The sequence below is a fragment of the Meriones unguiculatus genome, chromosome 8 (genome assembly GCF_030254825.1).
Source record: "Meriones unguiculatus strain TT.TT164.6M chromosome 8, Bangor_MerUng_6.1, whole genome shotgun sequence".
NCBI classification, from domain to species: domain Eukaryota; kingdom Metazoa; phylum Chordata; class Mammalia; order Rodentia; family Muridae; genus Meriones; species Meriones unguiculatus.
This window is the reverse complement of record NC_083356.1, coordinates 120181766-120204527: the sequence shown is the minus strand read 5'-3', so window position 1 is coordinate 120204527 and position 22762 is coordinate 120181766. Positions and strand designations below refer to the sequence as shown.

At 44.6% G+C, this 22762-nt stretch overlaps 1 protein-coding gene across 4 annotated transcripts in view; it reads left to right on the top strand.

Moving 5' to 3' along the window:
- The window catches only part of Rapgef4 (Rap guanine nucleotide exchange factor 4), a 266011-nt gene that overhangs the window by 218304 nt on the left and 24945 nt on the right, over window positions 1-22762 (top strand). For all 4 annotated transcript variants that reach the window (XM_060390453.1, XM_060390452.1, XM_060390454.1 and 1 more), the window contains 7 exons: window positions 1214-1292; window positions 14336-14486; window positions 16358-16446; window positions 17150-17180; window positions 17401-17479; window positions 17931-18077; window positions 19810-19907. In XM_060390453.1, coding sequence (XP_060246436.1) covers window positions 1214-1292; window positions 14336-14486; window positions 16358-16446; window positions 17150-17180; window positions 17401-17479; window positions 17931-18077; window positions 19810-19907 — 674 coding nt within the window. The remainder of the gene's footprint in view (window positions 1-1213; window positions 1293-14335; window positions 14487-16357; window positions 16447-17149; window positions 17181-17400; window positions 17480-17930; window positions 18078-19809; window positions 19908-22762) is intronic.

The following is a 22762-nucleotide window of genomic DNA, read 5'->3' as shown; positions in this document are numbered from 1 at the left end:
TTGAGGTCCGCCTAGTGAGTTCCAGGACAGCCTAGGCTATGTAGAGAGACCCTGTGTCAAAAAATGAGAAAAGAGAGAGAGAGAGAGAAAAAGAGTGCTTGGTGATTGGTCATACTGTGAGCAACTCCTCAGCCTTCAGGAACACATGGCAAATTTCTGCCTTGGCGAAACGGAAAGTCCTGAAGGGCTGGGGATGTAGCCCAGCATGTGCAGGGGTGTGACTTTGATCCCCAGCGCCACAAAAACAAATAAACAATAAGCAGAATTTCAACCACTATACAGCAGCAGGCCTTCTGAGGGACATAAAATGCAAGCAATACGTGAAGTCAGAAACAATGTCCTTTCGTAATTAAAAAATAAGCTCCAAACAGCTTTTCCCTGGCATCTTCCCTGGCTGAGTGTAAGGAAACTAGAATGTCCAATGGAGTTCCTTCCAGGCTTTTAGGTTTGTCTAGTTGCCTCCCCCGCAAGGATGCCTGGGTGATGTCATCCTTATGATACAGAAGCATTATGCATCTCAGAACTGAGAGGAAGTACTGAGACAAGCCTTCTCTCCCTACCACCCCCCTCTTACCCACTCACAAAGCAGGTGTGGCCGTGGCTTTCACTCAGTGACAGACTTTGGTCACTTCTAGTGCTGCTCACAAGCCTTAATGTATCACTTCTGGCTGAACTCCTCTGCCCTCCAATTCTGTGCTTTTCCCGTCTTCATTTTCCTATAGTTCTATCCTCTGCTCACCTGGATTGCTCCTTCTAGAAGGAGGTAAAAAAAACAAAGATAAAAAAGAAATATTGCAACAAAGACATAACATAGACAAATGGCTGCGCATTAACTCAGCATTACGCTATTGCTCAGGTATAATTCATTAATGTATAAATATATTTAACATAAAAATAACATATATGCATCTAGATGAAGATTGGTGGGATAGCTCATGATAGAATGTTTGCCTAGTATTTGTAAGGTATCAGTCCAGGAGAGAGAGAGAGACTAATTAACACAAGGCTGTCTTTTTTTATGTTATGTTTTTGTTCATTGTCCTAAGAAATAGACTTTTGATCTCAAGCCCTGTCCGCATCATTCATTTGGGATGAGGAACCCACACACAGCATACCCAAACCAACACTTAAGAACAAATGACTAGATTCTCGTGCTGCCCTTATGACAGAGACGATCAAAAGAATGTAATTTCTTCCCTTTTCACCCTTCCAGATTCGGCTTTGAATGATTTTGTTATGATGCACTGTGTTTTCATGCCAAATACCCAGCTGTGCCCTGCCCTGGTGGCCCAATATCCTTTTGTTGTGGTAAGTCTCTACTCTAGGACACACCCCACATGAACAGGGCCATTGCCTCAGTCCATCTCCTGAAGGTAAGTCACAGCTCAGGCCGCAATGTGCTCTTTAGTCTTATCAGACTCTGAAATAGCTCATGGTTCTGGAGGAAGGAGGTCTCGGGACCAGGCAGATGCATCTGTCAAGGACCTTGCGCTGTGTCATCAGATGACAAAAGCAGAGACAAAACAGAAAGTGTGGCTTCGCCCTGGAACAGCCAGTCCTCACACTGGCTCTAGCCCTCACAGGCAGTCTCTAGCCCTACCCCTTGGAGAGAGACACTGATTCATCCATGGGGACAGTACTTTCAGGATTAATCACTCTCTGAGAGACCCCTCCACTTCTTAAAACCTGACAGCGTCAGTCAGATTTCAACTTGAGTGTCTGAGAATACAAACTGCATGCAAACCAGGCACTGAGGAAGGTGAGGCTGACATTTCTTCCTGGACTGATTTTTTTTTTTCATTACATCACATTGTCCTCAAAACAAAAATACCATACTTGAAATTCTAAGAACAGTCCAATAAACAAAGGCTGTGTTTGGCTTATGGCAACTTTTCAATGGTGGTGTGACTGACCAATGAGTAAGCGTTGAAATTTCCAGCATTTAAAACGTTAAACTGAACAAAAGAAGTGAATCTTGTGAATGAGTTTTATCTCGATTTTGGAAGAGACATAAAAGCATATTTTCCAATTCTGCATCATTTCTAGAGCCACAAAAACTTACACCCCAAAACACTTTGCCCTTTTTGAACAATTAAATATATTCACAGAGATTGTCTCTTTCTTTCTTTCTTTCTTTCTTTCTTTCTTTCTTTCTTTCTTTTTTTTTGAGCAACCCAATCATTGTTGCCATGCTTTCCTTTTTCAAAATTATAATTGTCCTAGCTCATTCTCATTTTCTTGCTCACCCATAATTCTCTTTGAAGTCAACAGGATGTGTGAGGATGGGAGGTTTGAATGGAATGCATTACTCAGAGGAAGCCGCAAGAGTAAGATTTGAGTGTTTACTTGCCTGGAAACTATATTTCCAAGTAATGACAGCTTAATGAGTCTTACCTATATTATGTCTTCTTTCTGGCTCATCTTCAGTTTTCTAAAGTAAAATTAACATATTCAGGATCTCTTCATGCTCTTTTCACTATATACATGCTGATCATTATGAGACCTTTGAGATGTGTTGGAAGGAAAATAAAAGCCACTTCTAAATTCAACTAGATTTTCTCAGTGGTTAGTGTGCCAGTAACAGGCAATACCAAGCCCTCACCTCTCTAACTGAAAGCCCCTACACAAAGCTCATGCCTGTTTCCTCATTCGTTAGCTTCTCTTCTTTAAGAGGGACTAAGCAAGCGTTCATGGTGCTGACTTGTTTTGGAAAGAGCAGCTCTGGAGAGAAGGTTCATGCCTTGCCCAATCAGAGAAGAGTGGGGATGACAGTGTTGGTGAAGAGAAGAAGAGAAAAAGTCAATAGCACAAGGGGTCCTGGGAGACCTGCATATCCCATGCCAACTCCTCTTCAATAAGGCAAGGTAGGATGGCTAGATGTAGTTTACACTGCCTGGCACCTCCACGCTTCCTTCTTCCCACGTGGTTCTGTGAGGACTTAGATTGTCTTCTTCGATCTGGTTTGAATCAGCCTGCTGAGTGTCAGACATTGTTCTAAGAGCTTTGAACGATGCCATCTTCTTATCCTCACAGGATTCCGCTGAGTTAGCGTCAGCATTGCTTTGCAAATGTGGACCTTAAAGCCCTCCCCAAATGTAGAGGGGCATTCCCAATGCAGTGGCAAGGGGCATCTGGGATTTATCACTTGTTCTCTTTAGAACTAATTTTTTAAAAGCTTATTTAAATTGTTGATGGTTTCTCTAACCTTTAATTACAGTTTAAGAGCACTTCTTGACAATACATTGCATTTATACAGGCTTATCTGTTCTTCAGTTGGGTACAACCAAAGGGCATTGTTAAAACCAAACAAAATGCCTCATAGGACTTCCATCTATACTAAACATTCTCAGGGATTTTCTTAATGCATTCTCCAAAAGAGGAAGAGGAAGAAGAGGAGGAAGAGGAGAAGTAGTGGTACTAAGGACCTTTTTGGTTTTAATAGTTTCCAGAATGTGCAAGGCCTTTAGGGCTTCTCATTTGCATTTTCACCTAGAGAACCCAGGGATGTCCGAGCAAACTAGTAAAGGGTTTGGCTTGCAGATCAGCCCGTAGGGAGACTTTTGAGACAGGTTCTGGGCCATGAAAGTCTAGTCGCTACTGCTCAATGGCCGCTAAGTTAAAATTGGAATTGCCATGAACTGGCTTCAGTTTGGCTTAATCGTCCTTGTTTTAATGTACATTGCTGAGAGGGGCTAGCGGCCACCGCGTTAGGCTACAGAAGCTCAGCCCTCATGTTTTAAGAGCAGGAGAGTCTAATGAGAATTGTCCTGTGATAGTTAGAGAAAAACGTCCAAGATTGCCAGACCTCTTCCTACCGCAAGTAAGAAAAGGCGCAGGGCCCTATCCTCCAAGCCATGTATGTGCAAGGGATTCTGTAACATGCAGTTTTCTGCCTTCCTCTCCTCTCAAGGAGATGGCATGGAGAGGGCCATGGGGTGACCTGCTTTTGTGGTCACAAGTAGCAGTAAACACGCATACACACGTATATACACGCGCACACATGTATGTTGAACGTGCAGCCGGACAAGTTCATTGACTCCCATGTCCTTAACACAGGGCACAGGAGCGTTAAAGTACTTAAGCACATTTTTGTGACTTGGTAGATTTTTGGTAAAGTACAGAGTGTTTTCAAAGTCCTTGACATCTCTGACTTTTCATAGCAGCCCTAAAAAGTAGTCGTCAGTATTTTTTTTTACTGTTCCTTTTCCAAATCAATAAACTAGGATAATGAAAAATTATGATTTGCTCAGAAAAGATTCGAGCACAGAAAAGATTCAAGCCTGAGCCACTGACACCTATTTCTGTCCTTAATCTACATTGTGTGTCTTGTCTATTTTTGCTTTTAGTATGGAAAAAAGGTGGTAAAACTCGGTTTAACATTAATATATCAGCCCTTTTATGTGCTAATGAGAGAGACTCTATTCATTAGACACACTTTGGACATGATTTGACCTGATGAATACAAGTGCTTTATAATGAGTCTTAAAATCATATTTGTTCATTCCCTATACTTTTCATTTCCAGCTTTTTAAATCTTTTTTTGAAAAAAAAAAACTATATTTAAAATTCAGTTCAATTTTCCTTTAGTTTAAAAAGAAAATTAAAGCTGCCAGTATATAAGACCTTATCACTTCCCAGGTATAAATATGGCTAACATTTCGGTGTGTGTTCTTATCATCCTTTTTAAGACATGTAGATATAAACTTTAAAAAAAATTCTCATTCTGGGGCTGGAGAGATGGCTCAGCAGTTAGGAGCACTGGCTGCTCTTCCAGATGATCTGGACTCAATTCTCAGCAACCACATGACAGTTCACAAGTGTCTAATTCCTGTTCCAAGGGATCTGACACCCTCACACAGACATAAATGCAGACAAAAAAAAGTATGTAAAAATAAGTTTTACATATATAAATAGGGGCTGGAGAGATGGCTCAGCAGTTAAGAGCACTGGCTGTTCTTCTAAGGGTCCTGAGTTCAATTCCCAACCACATGGTGGCTCACAACCATCTATAATAAGATCTGGTGCCCTCTTCTGGAGTTCAGGTGTACGTGCAGACAGAACACTGTATACATAAGAAAGAAAGAAAGAAAGAAAGAAAGAAAGAAAGAAAGAAAGAAAGAAAGAAAGAAAGAAAGAAATGTTTTTAAAAGAATAAAAACCAAAATGTCACATTCCCCCCACTGCTGTGTGTGTGTGTGCGCATGCGCGTGTGTGCGTGTGTGCGTGTGTGTGTGTGTGTTTGCATCTGCATGTGTGTGTGCAGGGGTCTGTGTGCACATGTATGTATATGTACAGGCCAGAAGTTAACCATGGGTGCTGCTCCTTAGGAACCATCCACATTGGTTTTCAGAACAGTATCTCTCACTAGGACACTGGGCTAGCTCATTAGGCTAGGCATGCTGGCCTGTGAGCCCCAGGGAACTGCCTGCACATTCCTTCTCAGCACTGAGTTTTCAACACACATCACCATGCCTGGCTTTTTAAGGTGGGTTCTAGGTATCAAACTCAAGTTATCAGCTCAGCCATCTCCACAGCCTGCCAGATATTGTAAACGCAAGAACGGGACCATGCCGTAATCTCATATTTTTTTCACTGACAGGATTTTTATAAACATCTTTCTATGGCATTGAATATTTTTTCTTGCATTTTTCTAAATGTAAGCAGTGTTGTCATTTTCACAACACTTTATCTGCAAAACTTTTCAATTGCCACAAAAAAAGAAAGAGAAAATTCCATGTGACATCTTACCAGTGTTAATAGTTTTATGAAAAACATGCCAGAATTTGGGGGGGGGGAGAAGGATATAGAATGTTTTGTTTTCAGTGTTTAGGAGTTTTCTTGTAACTAAATTGCTCTCCTGGTATCTTCATTTTCTGCTTTATGACTAAGCTCAGTCGTAGCCTTCGACTCAGTAAGTGATCATGATGAGTTCAGCACTGTGTGGGACTTTGATAACCAGCTCCTTGATGCTCAGTGCTTTCAGATTGTTTGTTTTTCAAATACCCATTTCCCCAAACACGAAGCCAAAAAAAAAATGCTGTATTACTTATTTCATTTGACATATAAGAGAAATCTAGGCCTGGAGGACCAAGCAAACACTAAAGACTCTTTGTATATCCTGACAGAGAGTGTGTTACAGGGACACAGTTGTTCCTAGTCCATGTCACTGCTGACTGCCCAATATGCCAGCCATGACAGGAAGTCTGGACATCTGGCCGTGCTGATTGCTTAGCTGCCCTTGTAAACAAGTCCAAGGCCCTATGTATACTAGACCAGTGAAAATTCCAAGAGAGGCTTCCTGGGCTTCTGGGCAAAAACATCTGAAATATCTGAGGCATAAAATAAGAAGCTTACAGCCCCAATTACTAGAACCAGCCATCTGGGAGTGTAAGGGAAGTGAAGAACTCTAGGATAAACCTGAATGAGTAGGCAGTCACAGAAATGGGGCCTGTGGCAGTATCGTCAGCATTTGGACCAGTCAAGAACTTACGCTGCCAATAGGTTTTTATGGCAGTGAATATATCAGTCTTTGTTATTTAGGACAGATTCTGACGGAAGCCAAATGGATCCTAAGTGATAAATGGTTTATATTTAAACATATAGAAATTTAAAGACAGCAGTAATTTGGGTTGAATATTTTCTATTAGCATACTAATTTTCTTTGGCTGAGTATCAGGACAAATTTTATGCTTTTGATATGGAAGTAATTTATTTAGTTTCCGAATTAAAAGGGAAAAATGGAATATAGATTTGCTACTAAGTTGTAGCTAAAACTGTCTTTTATGTACTTTGTTCCTATAGAGAAACAAACATAGCAGGGTGTCACTCTGAGAAGACAGCGTCCCCATCATTCACAGCTCTGTGAAGCTGACCTGGAAATACTGTCATTCTGAACTGGCCGGGGTTCTCAACAGGAATGCATATCAAAACTTGTTTTCGTTGCAGATGAAAGATTAATAACCCAGTGTTAGGTTATATTCTTTAGATGAAGTCAACTTTTAGGAACACTCTTCAGATTTATTTTAAAAGACTTGTTTTTATTGTCTTTAATTATGTGTCGCATGTGGGTATGTGCGAATGGGAATGGGTACCCTCGGAGGCCAAAGGCATTGGTTTCCCCCCAGCACGGAAGTTACAGGCTGCCGTAAACTGCCCAGTGTGGGCGCTGTGACCCAAGCTTGAGGTCAGTGCTCTTAACTGCTAAGCCATCTCCCCAACCCCTCCTTAGATTTCTAGAGGGAAAAAAAATTGTCAACTTAAATTTGCCTCAAGTCAGGTCTTACCATTGTACTCTCTACTGAATTCTGGAAAATGTTTATCTGTTTTATCACCATCAGAACAATTTCCCTCTGCAGTCATATAGCTTGAGACTTTCTTTCCGGTAAGGAAATTTTGATTTGTTGATAAGAACATGATGTCCTGCTTGAAAGAAAACAACCATCTTGGCAGAGAAGCTGCAAAGTCCCTTGGAGACATTTCTCAGGCTTATATCACTCCTGTAGGGTGTGGACTCGAAACTGCTTCTTACGATAGGAGAAGTGAGATTATACAGTTTATTAATGTTCTCCCAATTAAAGCCCAATGATACCAGAAAACATGAACTCTAACAGTGTGTTACCATATGCAATGTCCTAACTGCTTGGCTGTGACTAGGTATGGACCGACCCTCCTTTGAAACCTGAAAGGAGAATGTTAAGAGGCAGGGGCTTCCAAAAACAGAATTCTGAAGAAGGAAAAATATTCTAAGCAAGAAAACGGGAGACACGTAAAGAGACTAATGGCACCGCAGATACTTCTGGAAGCCTGGCCTTAAGCGCTGCACATAGACACGTGGGTTTGCTGGCCTGAACAGCATTACTGATTAGAGGGGTTTCCAGAGGCAGGGCAGTGAGGAGCTGAGGTCTGCTAACCCTGCATCTGTTGCAGACGAGGCCCCGACTGTCTCGCTCGCCTTGGCCTACTTCATCCTCACCTTTGAAGCCAGCTGAGGCATCTCATGGCTCTTCTCAGACAACAGACTCACCCATGTAAACCTAGGCTGTCCTGTTCTAGAACTTGAGCACTCCTTCAAGGAGAGGACAGTGGCCAGGCTGTTAAACTGCCCCGCAAAGGCATGCAGGAAGCAAAGAGGCCCCGGGTCCGAGTGCAAAGAGTAACTGCTCTCAAGCCAGAAGGTCATTCAGAAGGTCGCGTTTAAGACCTGCAGCTTACAAGCCGCACTGTGGGCGATTACGCTTAACCTCTGTGAGACCTCTCAGTATAATAGGGGCAATTATCCCTAACCTGCCCACTCTCGGGGTTGCTCTGAAGATCAAAAGAGGCTGTGTGTGTGAAAGTACGTTATAAACCTTGACACCCCCATTAGATACCGCCATGATTATCGTGCCATCCTGAGAGGAGTTTGGCATAAGGTAAAAGCTGCAGAACCTTTGTCTCCTCAGTGGGCAGATGACCCCCAAAGTTTGTTTTCAGTTGCAAGCAGAGATCTTGTATGCAAAGCAGGGCTTTCAAAAACAACAACATTGAAGAGTATCAGTTTGCATGTTGATAAGTGTTTTATAAATAGCTGCATAATTAGCATGTACTTACTGCAAAAAGTATACATAATATTTTATTCCCTGTTGTAGGCTGTAATGAATCTGCTGTCTCCACATCCTAGGAGGTTTTCACTTACTTTCCCTGTGATAATTTTAATACATGGCACCATTATTAGCTGAATTAAGAATAAGTAAATGAGCAGTTAAAAAAAATACAGAAAAATTACAGGTGCCTGTGGTGAGTAAGATAATAACTAGGTAAAAATATATGAAATAATTACAGTGTTTGAACGGCAGAGCCGGCATGAGGAAAATGACTCAATGGAATGTCGAGCCTGCTGTAGGGAAGGGTGGAAGTGCCGCCTGCCCTGTGGCCCTCACCTCTTCCATGTTCAGCCCTGAACATACCCCCGTCTCTCCTCAGCCAGAGGACACAGTGCTGAACCAGCTGGCCCTCTTCCGTGGCGACAGTCACTCTGAAAGCTTGCCTGATGTCTTGTCACTTCAGTAACCAATGATGACTATTTCCGTTTAAAAGATTGCCAAGTGTCTTGGCATCTGTGTAGACTTCCTGTACCTGGTGGCACTGAGGTCATTAGAGACTTATTTAGAAACAAAGCTATGATCTGTGTTTGGCATCTTCATGGAGAAAAATTTCAGGTCATTTGGGTAAAAGTTTGGAGGAGTTGTGATATTTTTGAAGTTTTTTTTTTTTTTTTTTTTTTTTGAAAAGTACTTTCCGTGTTAGCAATTCCAAACTGTGTAATGATTTAAGCTAGTTAACCAACAGTGTTTGAGGGCTCTGGTGTGCCCAGACCCATGAGAGTACATGTAGAGATGTACTGTGTCTTTAAACCTGGACCTAGCTCTGAAGGGTTCTGACTCAGGGAGCTCCTGCACGCAAAGCAGTCTCCTCTAGAGAGAGGGCTGGACTCAGCATCATTGGGAGATGGTGGTGGGTTAAGCTGACAGCGATGAATGCAGCGCAGGTGGTCTAGCTGGGACATTAGCGGACCCTGCCTCCCTGACTTTGTTTACCCAGGGAGTAGCAGATACTCTTGTATTTCCTACATGTTCTTCTTTGTGTGCCCTGAGGATTTGGGAACATTTTTCTAAATCTCCAGTGAATTTCCCTGATACCCAGCAGGCTTCTAAATCTGTTGCCTACCACATTGAAGTAAGAGATGCACACTGTATGAAACGAAACGTGGCAGCACGGACTAGGGAAAGACTGTTGGGAGGATATGAGAACTTGCATTCCAGTCCCAAGGGTTTCACTGATAAATTTTGGGAAGTCATTTAATCTTGTCCTGCCTTGGTTTTCTTGATAGAGTGGCAGGAAATGCTATCAAAAGGCTATGAAAACTATGATCCCCAACTCATCAGAAATCAGTAGGTGTAAGTGATGAGTTTGGCCATTTAAATTAAATATTTTCTTACAGACCTTCCACCCCTCTCAAATTTGGAGTAGATTCCTGTAGGAATGAACAACAACAACAACAAAAATTCTCTGGAACCATCTCAAATTACCTAGGAAATCCTCTCTGTGTCCCTTAAGTATCTGATTCCAGGGACTGGGGAGGTGGCTGAACTTAAAAAAAGGGGGGTGGGGCTACTGTGTACACACGAGGGCTGAATTCAGATCCCAAGAACCCACGTAAAAGCCAGGTATGATTTGTAACCTAGCCAGAGAGGCTGGGCGGGAAATAAGCGGATCTCTGGCGATTGCTGCCATTCAGTGAACACCTACAGACCTGTCTCACCGGTATAAATAAATAAGACAGACAGTGGCCAAGGGAGACATCTACAGCCAACCTCTGACCTCCGTGTGGGCATGTGCAAACAGGGGAGTGCGTGCACACACATTCTGGGTGTTCCGTGTGAAGAGGTTGGAGTACAGATAGAACTTAGCTATAAAAACAACTAACTCAACTCTGTTCAGTAAGTCTAAACAGGAAAGGCCAGGCTTTGTGAAATGAGTCAGTTATTTTCCTATAGGGGAAAAAAATTATTAGTTTCTGTGCGAAAAGGAAGACTGCCCCCCCCCCCTTCTTCCTTATTTTTGGTCAGTCCTATCTGCCGAGTGTCTCTGACTAGAAATGGCTTTAGGAGATTAGGATTGCGAGGAGGAAGGAGGAGGAAACGGAAAGGAGAGGAGGAGGAGGAAGGTGGTACCTACGATGACAATGACGGCAACAAGAGGAATCTCATGTTAAGAACTTTGTCTCCCTTGGGGATGGAGAGATGGTTCAGGGATTAAGAGCACTCTCATTTGTTGCTGACAAAACAAAACTAGATTTCATTCTCAACAGTGAGGTCAAGAAGAACCTTTGTGCTGACAAACAGGCCAATTGGACCCTGAAGGTCAACCACAGGCATACTGCTGACACCGCCCAACCAGCTCGTAAACCCTTGTCCTGCTTCCTCAGTCCCTGGAAAGATAACCTGGATAACTAGAATCACATACCCTTGGTGCCAACTTGGTGTTTCGGCCCATTTCATTGCCATACAACTAGACGGCTCTCCTCTTTCCTTCATTTCAGCATATTGTCCAATGTAGTATTCCAGGAGATAGGATCTAGGCCCATCGTATCCCCACCACTGGGCACTTAATGTATGGGGTGTCTTTATTAGTGAGTAACTCGGTTTGAATGATCTCTTCCCCCACATTTCTGTAAAAGATTTGGAGTTTTCTTTAATAGTTTATTAACTTATTTTAAAATACACTTGGCTCTTAAAAAAAAAAATCAAGGGGCTGGAGATACGGATGGCTCGATGATTTAAAGCATGTGTTGCTCTTGCAGAGGAACTGAGTTTGTTTCACAGCACCCACAAGGAGGCTCATAACTATCTGTAGCTTGGGTTCCAGGGGATCTCGTACCCTCTTCTGTTCTCTGTGTGCACTTCCCTGCAAGTAAAACATCTATACAAAACAAAAAACGAAGAAATCTTTTTTCAAAGGAAACCAATACTTCGCTCATTTCATCTTGAGGTGACTTTCCTAAATTTGGGGCAAGGGCTCTAACTCTGTACACCAGCTCGGTAGAAGCTTCCATTTATTTTGTATGGCGTCACCATCTTTAAGTGATTCAAAAAATCATACCTCATGTAGAATGAAATCTTTTTAAAGACTCTGGCCTGTAGAGTTAGTCAGGGCACAGTGTGATGTTCTTTTAAAGCTGATATGCCATTTCCAAGAATTTTCACAGCATAAGGTCATCAGAAAGATTTTTTTTTTTTAATAGACATGCTATCACTTAGTTCTAACAAGGTGGATGGAGAAAAGCCTAGATTGATCTGGCTACAACTTAAAGTCAAGATAACTGGCACAGAGTGAGCTCAGAGTTAGCCTAGCGTAGCAGGAGCCTTCAAACACATTCTGTTCAGATTTTATAATTTTACTACCTCATACCTACCAAGGCTGTCCAAACCCCACACCCCCGCTGGCCCCACCTTCGCCATTCCTACTTTTATCCTACTGACTCCAGAAATACAATTTTAAACTAGTACCTTCCAAAGTCTGATCTAAACCAGGTTTCCATGTGTCTTAATTTATTTTCTGTCTTTGCACTAGGACATGCCAAACACTGACTCGCTTACAGAGAAAAGTGATGTATTACCTCACAGTTCTGGAGGCTGGAAGTTCAAGATGGCCATAGCTCCTCGGTGTCTACAGGGGGCACCATCCTGCTCCACAGGGAAGGGCAAATGGGCATGTAAAAAGAGAAAACCAGGAAAGGAGCCCATGTTGGATTGTGATTCACTCTAGAAAGAATCAGTCCATTCCTAAGAACTAACACTGTCTCTCAGCAAAGACATTAATGACCCTTAAAAATATAACTTTGTGGTGCTTTTTGCATTAAAGAATTAAAGCCTAGACATGAATCTCGGTGGGAACATACCATGTCAAAACTATAGCACCAGGTAAAACACAAATTACTATAAAATTAAGCAAGAGAGACCGTGAGAAGGTAGCTTGCTTTCATTATGTTAGTTTGTGCTACCTAATTTTCTTTGGATAAGCCTTACATTGGTGTTATTAAATGTAGCTAAAGAGATGCTGGAAGTTGTCACATCTCACCTCTTCCATGGCTGAGAAAACAGAAGTCTGTAGTTCCCAATGACTCACCTCAAATCAAAGCCACAGACAGTGGGAACCAAAGAACTCAAGCCCAGATTCTCCAGGCCTCCCTAAGCCAACCAGTACTTATATTTCAGTCAAGCCCTGACAGTGCTAGTGCCTATGTGGACAATAGTCACAAAATTTTATGCCCAGGATTGTAATTCTTATGAGAGGAAGATTGAGTTATGCAGATAAATATAAGCAAGAGACCAAAGGGTTAATCAGAAAAGAAATAATTTTCACATAAAGTGATCTGTCTTCCCTTTTTTTATTGTAAACTCGGAGAGAATTGTAGCAATAGAGGTTGAGCAATTTTCTTTTTTATGAATCTCCTGCTCAATTTATGAAAGCCATTTTGCAACCCATTTACATGCAGTAAACCTTTGCTTGAAGGTTCTGTCATTTACCTTGATCATAATTATTTATAGTTCTTCCCCAAAGGCCCTTGGTGGGCTCGGCTCTCCAGCACAGTGCTGCCACAAGGCAGTTTTCTGTGGTGCCTTTTAAGCCGTGGCTATCAGCTAAGACGTGGCTGGTCTTGTTGCTGGCTAGGAGGCTCAGGAATGCTGTTCAGTGGAATAAAACTTAGCTGGAGTCAGGAGTCTTGGATTCAGAACCAACTGTGCCCTCTCACTAGGTAATCACAGCCTTTTATGTTCCCTTTGTGTTGGTTTGCTCACTTTTAGAAAGGAAACAACAGTTTCGTCACCAGACGCTAAAATAGAGCTTCGCAGAGGTCCTTTTTGTATAATTTACAACATCAACTATAAATACAAGTTGTTTCAGGAACTAGGTGATTATGATAGAAGCCACTATAAATCACTAAAAAAGGAAAAGTGTGTCTAATCTAAAATACTTGTGTTGACCACACAGGAGTGTCAATGACAGCATGACCCTTTCCTCTTGACATGTGGTAGGCACTCAACTAAGTGTGGAATTCTATTGATAAACAAATTAAAATGGGGGACAAAAGTCATGGTGCACAAGACAAACAACACCGTGAGCCTCACAGGGCTCCTAAGTAAGATGGCTGGTCACATGTGCGCAAACTGATGAAGTGGGACGTTGGTCTAGATAGAAGAAGATGTGTTATAAGGAGGGTCTGGAGGCCTCACCACGGACTGATTAAGTAAGACTGTACTCTCCCTAATGCATAGTGAGTTAATCTACCTCCACCTTGCTTGTCTATATAAACATGACATCAGCCGTGGTCCTGGCTGGAGAGGGTACCCTCCCAGAAGAGTTAAATTGACATTCATGCAACGAAGGGGATTGTAATGATGTGGGTAAAATTAGGGGGTCCAACGGGCTGAGGCAAAGAACACAGAGATAAGCAATGAGAAATCACACTACTGTCCTGAGAGGCGAAGGGTGGGGTACAGGACAGATGGGGGGATGAGAGCAGAAGCTAGACGCCACAGGAATCTTTGTGAACGCGTTAGCCTAGGTAGTCTGTCGTCTAACTCCTCAGTCAGTTAAAAGAGAGTAGGAGTCACCAAGAGTGTGCGTGTGCACGCTTCAGACACCATGATGGGGAGTCTCCTTTCGGACCAATGTGGGGGAGCACACCAGTCCAAAGCCGAGGTCTGTCACACCCCTGATGTGCAGATAAAGCACAGTGGTTTGGCAAAGTTGGGTAGCAAGAAGCTCTGTGGTTTCCTTGACTCCTCGGCACCTACCACGCACAGCCTTCCCAAGGTACAGAACAAGAGAGGATGGATTATGCCCTCAACAACAAGAGGCGGGTCATCCGCTTGGTTCTGCAATGGGCCACCATGTATGGGGACCTCCTTCAAGAAGATGGTGTGGCCATGGCTTTCTTGGAGGTACGTGGGGGTCGTCCGTTCCAAGAATATCCTTTTGTCCTGGAATACAGGGGTGTACAGCGAATTCTATAGAGACACTGAAATTGCCAGTTTTAGACTTTGTTAGCATGTTCACTGTCAAAGGGGTGCTTGAATAAGAGAAAAACATCATCTATTATCCTGCCGCTCTAATTCAGTGAGTGGTGGCACTATGATGTGTTATCGTCTGCTCTCGCTTTCTTTGTGTGTTTGATAGACTTGTAATCACATTAGTACCCGGCATTTTGCAGGCTTGCTTTTTCCTACTTAGCTCTGTAAAGATTTTTCCGTGTCGGTATGATCTTTGTGATAAAAAGCCTTGATGATCAATCAGTCGCTATCCGCAAATGTATTATGTGTCTGTGCCCATATTACGCCATTTTCTCCTTTCTAGGATAACTGTACAGCAAACATTTTTGTGCATGTAGGTCTGTCTTTAGTTACTTTCTTAGGAGTAAGGGCACTAGGACAAATGGTGGGTAGGCTTGGCTGCTGAGAAGCAGATTGATGTAATGAGGACTTGCCAAGGCCACCAGGAAGCAGTTCTGAATAGACGCCGTTTACTTGATCAACACTTCCTGTAGCTCAGCTGCCCTTCTTTCTGTGGCATGGGCCCTGGCTTTTGACCCTGGATTAAGAAGTATCCAGTATCCATGGTTACAGTCCAAAACCCCTCGTAGAGACCTATACTGCTAATAGAACCAAGTTCTGTATATTACATTTTTTTTCCACACATGTCTATTCAGGATGAAATTTGTCAGTTCCGCACACTAGGAGGTAAACAGCAATGACGATATGAAAATACTACAATATACTGTAATAAAATTTATGAATTATTTATTCCTGGAATTCTCCATGTAGTATTTCCAGACTGCAAGTTGATGATAGGTAATGGATGCTGTGGAACATGACTCTCCCAAGATAAGGGGAGCAACTGCAGCCACTCTTCCATCCAGAACTCAGCCAAGAGCGCTCCTGCACAGGGAGAAGATGGTGTGGCTCTGTTTCAAAATTCAGTCTCTTTGCTCTAACATAAATTTTGCAAAGGAATTATGACTCCTTTTGACTTCTGTCACCTTTGAAGAGGCATCAAAAGAAGTGGGCTGTGGCTGGAGGGGGGAGTCATTTAAGGAATAGTGATTTTGAAAATAAGAGGATGGCTTGGGACCGCGTGCTGCCTTGGACCCCTCCCTGTGACTGCTGCGGTTGTCATGGCCCCACGGGGGCCATTTCGCCTGAGAGACATGGGCACACGTGCTGATGTTGCTACCTGGCTAGCGCGGCTCTGGCACATTGGATGAGATGTTACCACAGGCTCCCAGTTGAGGGCCGTGTCTGTGTTTGTACCATTAACAACCACACTGACAGTGAATATCAGACAGATGATAAGTAAATTAAAGTGATATAAAAAAACAAATATTAAAATCCCCTGGGGGCAAGGGAGAAAGAATTTTAAAAATGCTTTGAACATGCAGGTTGTAAAGTGGCCTATTCCAAAACATTAGGCTTTGTGTTCTTTCACACAAAAGCACCATAAGTCAGTTCCCTCGAAGTTTATTGTTTTAAGTTTTTGTTGTGGAAAGATGTAAAGAACATATTTTTTTTATTGTTTTAGCCGTTTTTAAATATAATTCATTGGTGGCCATTTCATCACTGTTATGTGTTTCAGGACCTTTTCTCACTAGTAAATGTGTAACCACTCCCTCCTGCTCTCCCTTCCTCCTTCCTCCCCTGCTTTCCATGTTTCATGGAGGTGCTAGCAGCGTTCATGGCATAGGAGTATGTCTCCGTTGCTCTCTAGAGAGCTGTGCGCCTTTCGGTTCTTACGATCCTGTGCCCTTTTCCGATTACAGGAGTTCTATGTGTCTGTATCAGATGACGCCCGGATGATGGCTGGCTTCAAGGAGCAGCTGCCAGAGCTGGAGAAGATCGTCAAACAAATGTAAGGCTTTACTTTGGGGGATGCTTTCATGAAGCAAGTGCCTGCCTGTGATCAGAACATCTTCCAAAAACAGTCTTTGCCTATAAAAAATGGCTAGCACTGGTCTGTCACTAACCGCATGTTCTGATTTGTGTCATGGGCCCCAGGCACGGGTGGCAATGAGACAGGGTGAGCAGAAGGACCTGATTGCTGTCTGTGCTGACAGGCTATGGAGAGGGAACCTGCCCTTTGACAAACCCAGTTCTAGACACGTGAGGCCTTTAGATAACCCAGCAGCAAAACAGCCCATGGGCATTTGAGTACATTTGAAAATAGTTACCTATATGGGAAATTCACTCTCTGCTGCTAAGGCTGTTCATTGCAAATATTCCTGTCCTTGCAGTAAATTTGGGGGTTTCCCATGCCATGGATGAACTATTAGATTATGTACTATAGCATGAGTATGTTATAAAATTGACTTTGAAAGCCAGGAACCAGGGCATTTACCCTCGGGTCTGCTCCGGATCTGCCTGTGACATGAGCTGGTGGCTTTGCTGCTGCCATGCATTTTGGCCTCTTGCTATCAGAATGGCAGGGTTGGGGGTGGAGAGCCTCCCATTGCTGTCCAGAGAGATTGTACAATTTCTCTGAAGTATGCAAATAAAGCGGTCTGCAAGAACAGCAGCAGTGGTGTTCAACGGTGTGCTTTCTCTCCTTCCTGTAGCTCAGAAGACGCGAAGGCTCCCCAGAAGAAGGTAAGGGGTCTTCAGGGTGCAGCACCGTCTTTCCCCTATAGCACTGCGACTGTCCAGAGCCCTGGATTGCAGTAGGTTGAAGCGATGTCTCCTGGGTACACACAAAAAAATCTGTTTGCTTCATTCCGTGGCTCTGATTGCTTCTCGGATGCATCTCTCTGGTGGCCAGGTGTGTTGGTTGCCCCCCCCCCTTACTCACTTGTGGTTGTTGCTTTTTCAGCCCAAAGTGCTTTTGCAGCACTTCAACACAGGTGACGAGAGGGCCCAGAAGCGTCAGCCTATCCGCGGCTCCGATGAGGGTGAGCATACTCTCGTGTGGACTGATTTATAGCCAGGCTAAAATCTGCCCCACCCCCGGAAACCATGGCCTTGAGCCCACCAAAAAAGCTGCTCTTGGATGAGCCCCTTGGTCTCCTCCTAAGTTACATTCCTAGAGTCTGGTACCCGGACAGAGCTGAGATGCTTGCGCGCACCTCGCTGACACTGCCTCTCCCTGACTGTCACTGTCCCTTAAAAGGACATGGGCTCTCTCAAGGCTTGGTTGGCAAGACTATCACTTCTGTGAAGAACTGGTGGGAAGGTGGTGGAACCTTGCAGATGGCCAGAGCAAGGCCTGCCCCAACCCCAGGTCCTCCGTCGAGCAGGGAGTATGCTCAGGCCCTGACCACAGCTGTCTAACTAATGTGCATAGCCTCTGCCTTTCTTTGAGTGCCCCAGACCATTTTCTCACATTGCCAACTGTCTCTGCAGTTTTGTTTAAGGTCTACTGCCTGGACCATACCTATACCACCATTCGAGTGCCCGTAGCTGCCTCGGTGAAGGAAGTCATCAGCGCAGTGGCCGACAAGCTCGGCTCTGGGGAAGGCCTGATGATAGTCAAAATGAACTCCGGAGGAGGTAATGGCCTGGATTCGCATTTTGGGTTTTTGTGAAATAAGCCGTCCTGGCCAGTCAAAACCAGCTGCCCCAGAGGATGGCAAAGGCGGATGGCGGGGGGATGACAGAAATATTGTGGGCTTATCAAATATCTAACATTCCCCATCTCATAGGACCCCATGCAAGGGAGTGAGGAGTGATTTATGGGAGGCAGCCGTGTCTGCATCTCTAGCATATGTGTCAGCCTGGGGCTCTTTCCATGGAAACCATTAAAGAAAACTTTCTGGGCCTAAGATCCCTGAGAAAGGTGCACCTTAGGGGCCGTGGATTTGACAAGCTAGCGCTCCAGGTGACTACAAACTGAAGTGGGGGAAGGTGAGGGCTCATTCTTTTCAGGTGATGACAGTTTCCTACTTAACCAGGGGAGCCAGCAGAGCCCAGCTGGTCTAATAACATGAGGAGTTCTTTGCTCCCCAAACTGGGACTACAATTCCTTTACTCTTCCCTGACTATATTTACCCGAAATGTCCTTTTGTATCATCCTGTATGATATGCCCACTTGAATGTAGCAATGATAGACAAGGAAGAATTAGACGCTCTGACCATGAGCTCCTCCCAGGCATGGAGGAGTTAGGAAGTAAAGGAACACCTGCACTCCGTGCTGGCAGGGGTTCGGGCAGTGGCCACCCACAGTGCAGTGACAGGGTACAGGAAGGAGCCATGCCATCAATTCCACAGTGATGGCATGTGGAATTCACAGCCATTTGAGGGTCCTTTCAGGATGCAGGGAAGCATTTCTGCCTTACATGAAGGTGGATGTTTCCACTGAATTTTAAATGGATGCTGGATTCCCAAGACCCCTCCTTCTATTTTTGTGCCAGTTGCTCCAGACCCGTGATGACCTCTATGATTCACTAATTACATCCTTCCATAGGTGCCCAGTACACCGGGTCTTCACCTAAATGACAGCGTGCCATTGAAGCCTGCCCTTGGTGTCCCATCTAAAATCTTAACTGCTCCCCTGACACATACTTTGTAACTCCTTTCCCTACTGTACTTTGTGGCCCTTATCTCATCTAGCTAACACACACACACACACACACACACACATTCATTCATTCATTCATTCATTCATTATCCCTCTGTGTTGACTGAGATTTTTTAATATATGCTTTATCTCTCTATATCATTTCTTTATGTGTCCCTAGTATCTGGTACATAGTAAGTGCTAAATATATATTCAATAAACTAACTCATAAACTATAGAAAGAGACTTAAAGTAGTTAATGCTGCTACCTTCCAAACTGGGAGCAAGTTTTAAAGGAAAAAGTTATTTGGCAATTAAAATTGTGTGAGTTCTGTAAAGTGACCCCCAAACCCCACAAGGTTCCTAACAATGATCTTTCTGTCTCCAAAGCAGCAGGCATTGTCACCATCAAGAAACCTAACTTGCTACGTAAATGGCTGTGCAGGTTCTATAAATAATTATGGCTGCAGTGTAGATCTGGGTGTTTCCACTTCTGCTGTGTACTCATTCCTAACGGTCTCCCGAGCATTGTGGCTATTTGAAAGCACTGTCTTTTTTGTTTTTTGTTTTTTTTTTAATTCAGTGGATCCCTTCACCCCTGTGTTTTATGCAGTCACATTGCGTGTCCCAGTAATTCACCGAGCTGGCAATTTATGGGTATGATTAGGGCAGTGCAGCAAATCTCAGAGGATTTAATAGGCAATCTCGTGCTTTTTATGCTCCCAGAAAAGGTGGTGCTCAAACCTAATGACGTTTCAGTATTTACGACGCTCACCATTAATGGACGCCTGTTTGCCTGCCCGCGAGAGCAATTCGACTCACTGGTAAGTGTGAATGGCCTCCTCAGAGCAGTGTGTGCAATCAGAAAACCTTGTCTGCAGCTTGATTTCACAGCCACACTGAGGCTGCTTGCTGACACTTCCCGACTGCCATGTGGCTCATTCCACGCTGCCATCCAACGGGAAAGCCTCGGGTGCTCGCTGGAGACGCTCCAGGCTTTTAGACAACCTTCTGTGGAAATTATCAGGGCCACACGGCCCCGGGGACACAGCTCAGCTCTCAGAGTCTTGGGTGTGATTCATTTCATTGAAATGTCTTCACATTCGGTATTAATGTTCAGAATCGGAACGCGCAGACCAGGAGGGAAATCATCACGGTTAAGGGAAGCATCGGTCTTAGAGAACTCCCGAGGACAGGTGGCAGGGGCACCACCAGGTCTAGAGGGCTCTTCCCTGAGCATACTCTCTGGACCATCGTAGGGATGCCAGAGGTCAGAACACTTGTCCCCAGACACAGAACTTCTGTGAAGAAAAGCACATTCACTTCTGTTTATCCTATAAAAATTAAGCATGAATTTGGCTAGCTTCTAAAGGCTACTGAAGGATCTTAGGAGCCACCAGGACCAGCTTTAGTTCCATAAATCCAGTTTCTTCTGTCTCTGGTCACATGGGCTTCCCTTGTAGGAGAGAGAGAGAGAACATGTGTATGAGAGACATGAGCCCCTGGGCTCCCACCCAGCACTGCATCAACAGGATCTTGGTGTTTTCCCTCACCAGGACCCTGGCTTCTACATCAAGGAAGGCCATGGGTTTTTGTTCATTTGTTTGTTTGTCTGAATGTGGTCTAGCTTTGTGGCTCACGCTGGCCCTTAGGTCTTAATCTTTCTTCCTGAGTATCTATCCTGTGTGCTAGAATGGCAGCTGTGTACCATCCTCTCCCCCGCCACACACACACCCATCATGCATACTCAGATAATTTATAAAAACTGCTGTGAGTCCAGCTACCCTGTCCTGGAAACCAATGCCTTAAGCAGCCGGTTCTGCTGATGTTCCATTAAAGGTGCTGGGTGAAATGTTTACCACACAGGGCACCGGAGCCTCTCTTGCCAGCTGGTTCTTGGCTGCTGCTGTGCTGAGCCAGGGGGCAGATAGTCAGGCACGTGGACTGCCGCTAGCTCCCCGGGGCCAGTCACTAACTTTTTAAGCTTCTGTTTATTGCACACAGTCCTGCGGCCTTCCAAGTTCTGGGCGCTTGCTTATCTTCCATTTTAAGGCCTGAGTGGTTGGAAGGAATTCGCTTGGCAGCAAGGACCCAAGACAAGAGCCTCTCGGCTGGGGGTGCTGTGTACCTCCCTGTGCTCAGAGAGGGCAGACCTTACCAGAAGCTCCTTCCCAGACTTGTGTCCCTGTGAGGACCATCTTTCTAGAAAGAGTGGTCCGGAGGGCAAGGGCAGTGTAGGGTATGGTCTGACCCCTTCAGATCTATCAGCAGACACTTTCCAAGTGTTGGCTTCGCATGACAAGTTCCCCGGAGTATCTGTCCCCGTATGACGCTGACAGCGAATGAGGAAGAGAGTAAGCCAAGCAGTCCCGAGGAAAGTGAATTTTAGTGTTCAATGTGTTGTCTAAAACTAGTCGAGTGCCAGCGTTGATCCCACTGCGCAAAGGCTTGCCTTTGGGAGCTCTACTCTTCCTGACGTTTTATTTGAGTATAAATGTTAGCACAGAGCCAGTTACAACAAAGCTGCAGTGTACTGTAATTCGGCTCTCCTATTATGCACTCACTGGTTCCTAAGACTTTTATTTAGTGTCTGCCACCTCAGCCCGTGGTCTGTGGATGTTTCTGGCTGCGGGATAGGCTCGAAGACGAGCCCTTCACAGACCATCTTTCGCAAGGACCTCGTGATGACCAGTGTGTCATCAGAGAGGACCCGCTATGACAAGCTCCACTCCAGAGGCGGGGGTGCAGTGCAAGCAAAGAGGGACGCTTTGGGGTGGAGGTTGCTTAGCCATCAATGTCACTGACAGTTAGTACCCCCCTTTCTATGTGTTAACACACTGGGCTAGGACCACAGTGAGGCTGTTCTTCCAATCACCTTTCCCCAGCATTAGCAAACATGTCATTTCTCAGTAAGGTTGAGTGGGGAACCACAGGGGTCCAGAGATGGGGGGTTGTCAGTTCTTAGACACCTGAGCCATGCAGATCCTACATAAGGTCTGCAGTGCCTCGCCAATGGGGCATCTCCACAAGAAAACGGCCCAAGGAAGTGTTACCTGTGGGGTCCAGGCTCAGCAAATAAGTCCCCCATTTCCGAGAAAGGCACTCCTGCTGCTTGTGGAAGAAGCATGAGGTAGTCTGGGACTCCCACTCAAGTGAAGACGGAGATTCTACGGGGATTTCTTGTACCCCCGACGGGATGTAGGCATGGCAACCCAACACCCATTACTGAAAGGGCTTCCCATCATCCTTAATGTTGAAATCTCCATAGGCATTGTTAGCTTAATTGGTCCTATCTATGAGACACTCTAACACCTCAAGGGAAGTGCTAGAGATGCAGATGGGTGGATAACTCCATCTTCAGCCAAAGAAGTGAACAGACTCAGTGACTGGAGTGGGAACCATTGCAGAGCAGAGCAGAGAGGCCATGCGCACAGCAGTGGCTATCGGAGGAAGGGAGAACACGGACAGCTGTCTGTCCTAAGACCTGGAATGTAAAAGCTTCACCTACTGTTCTGAAGACCCACCCTGGGCTGAAACCATCCTCAGCTGCGCCGTAAGCTGCTTGCCCGTCAGCGCCAGGTCTGTTTGGAATTGTTGCCTTCTGCCTTGTTGTCTGTGCTCTCATCCAGCTCTTAGACTGTTGCACCAGCCACACTTCTCAATGCGTCTGTAGCAGTGT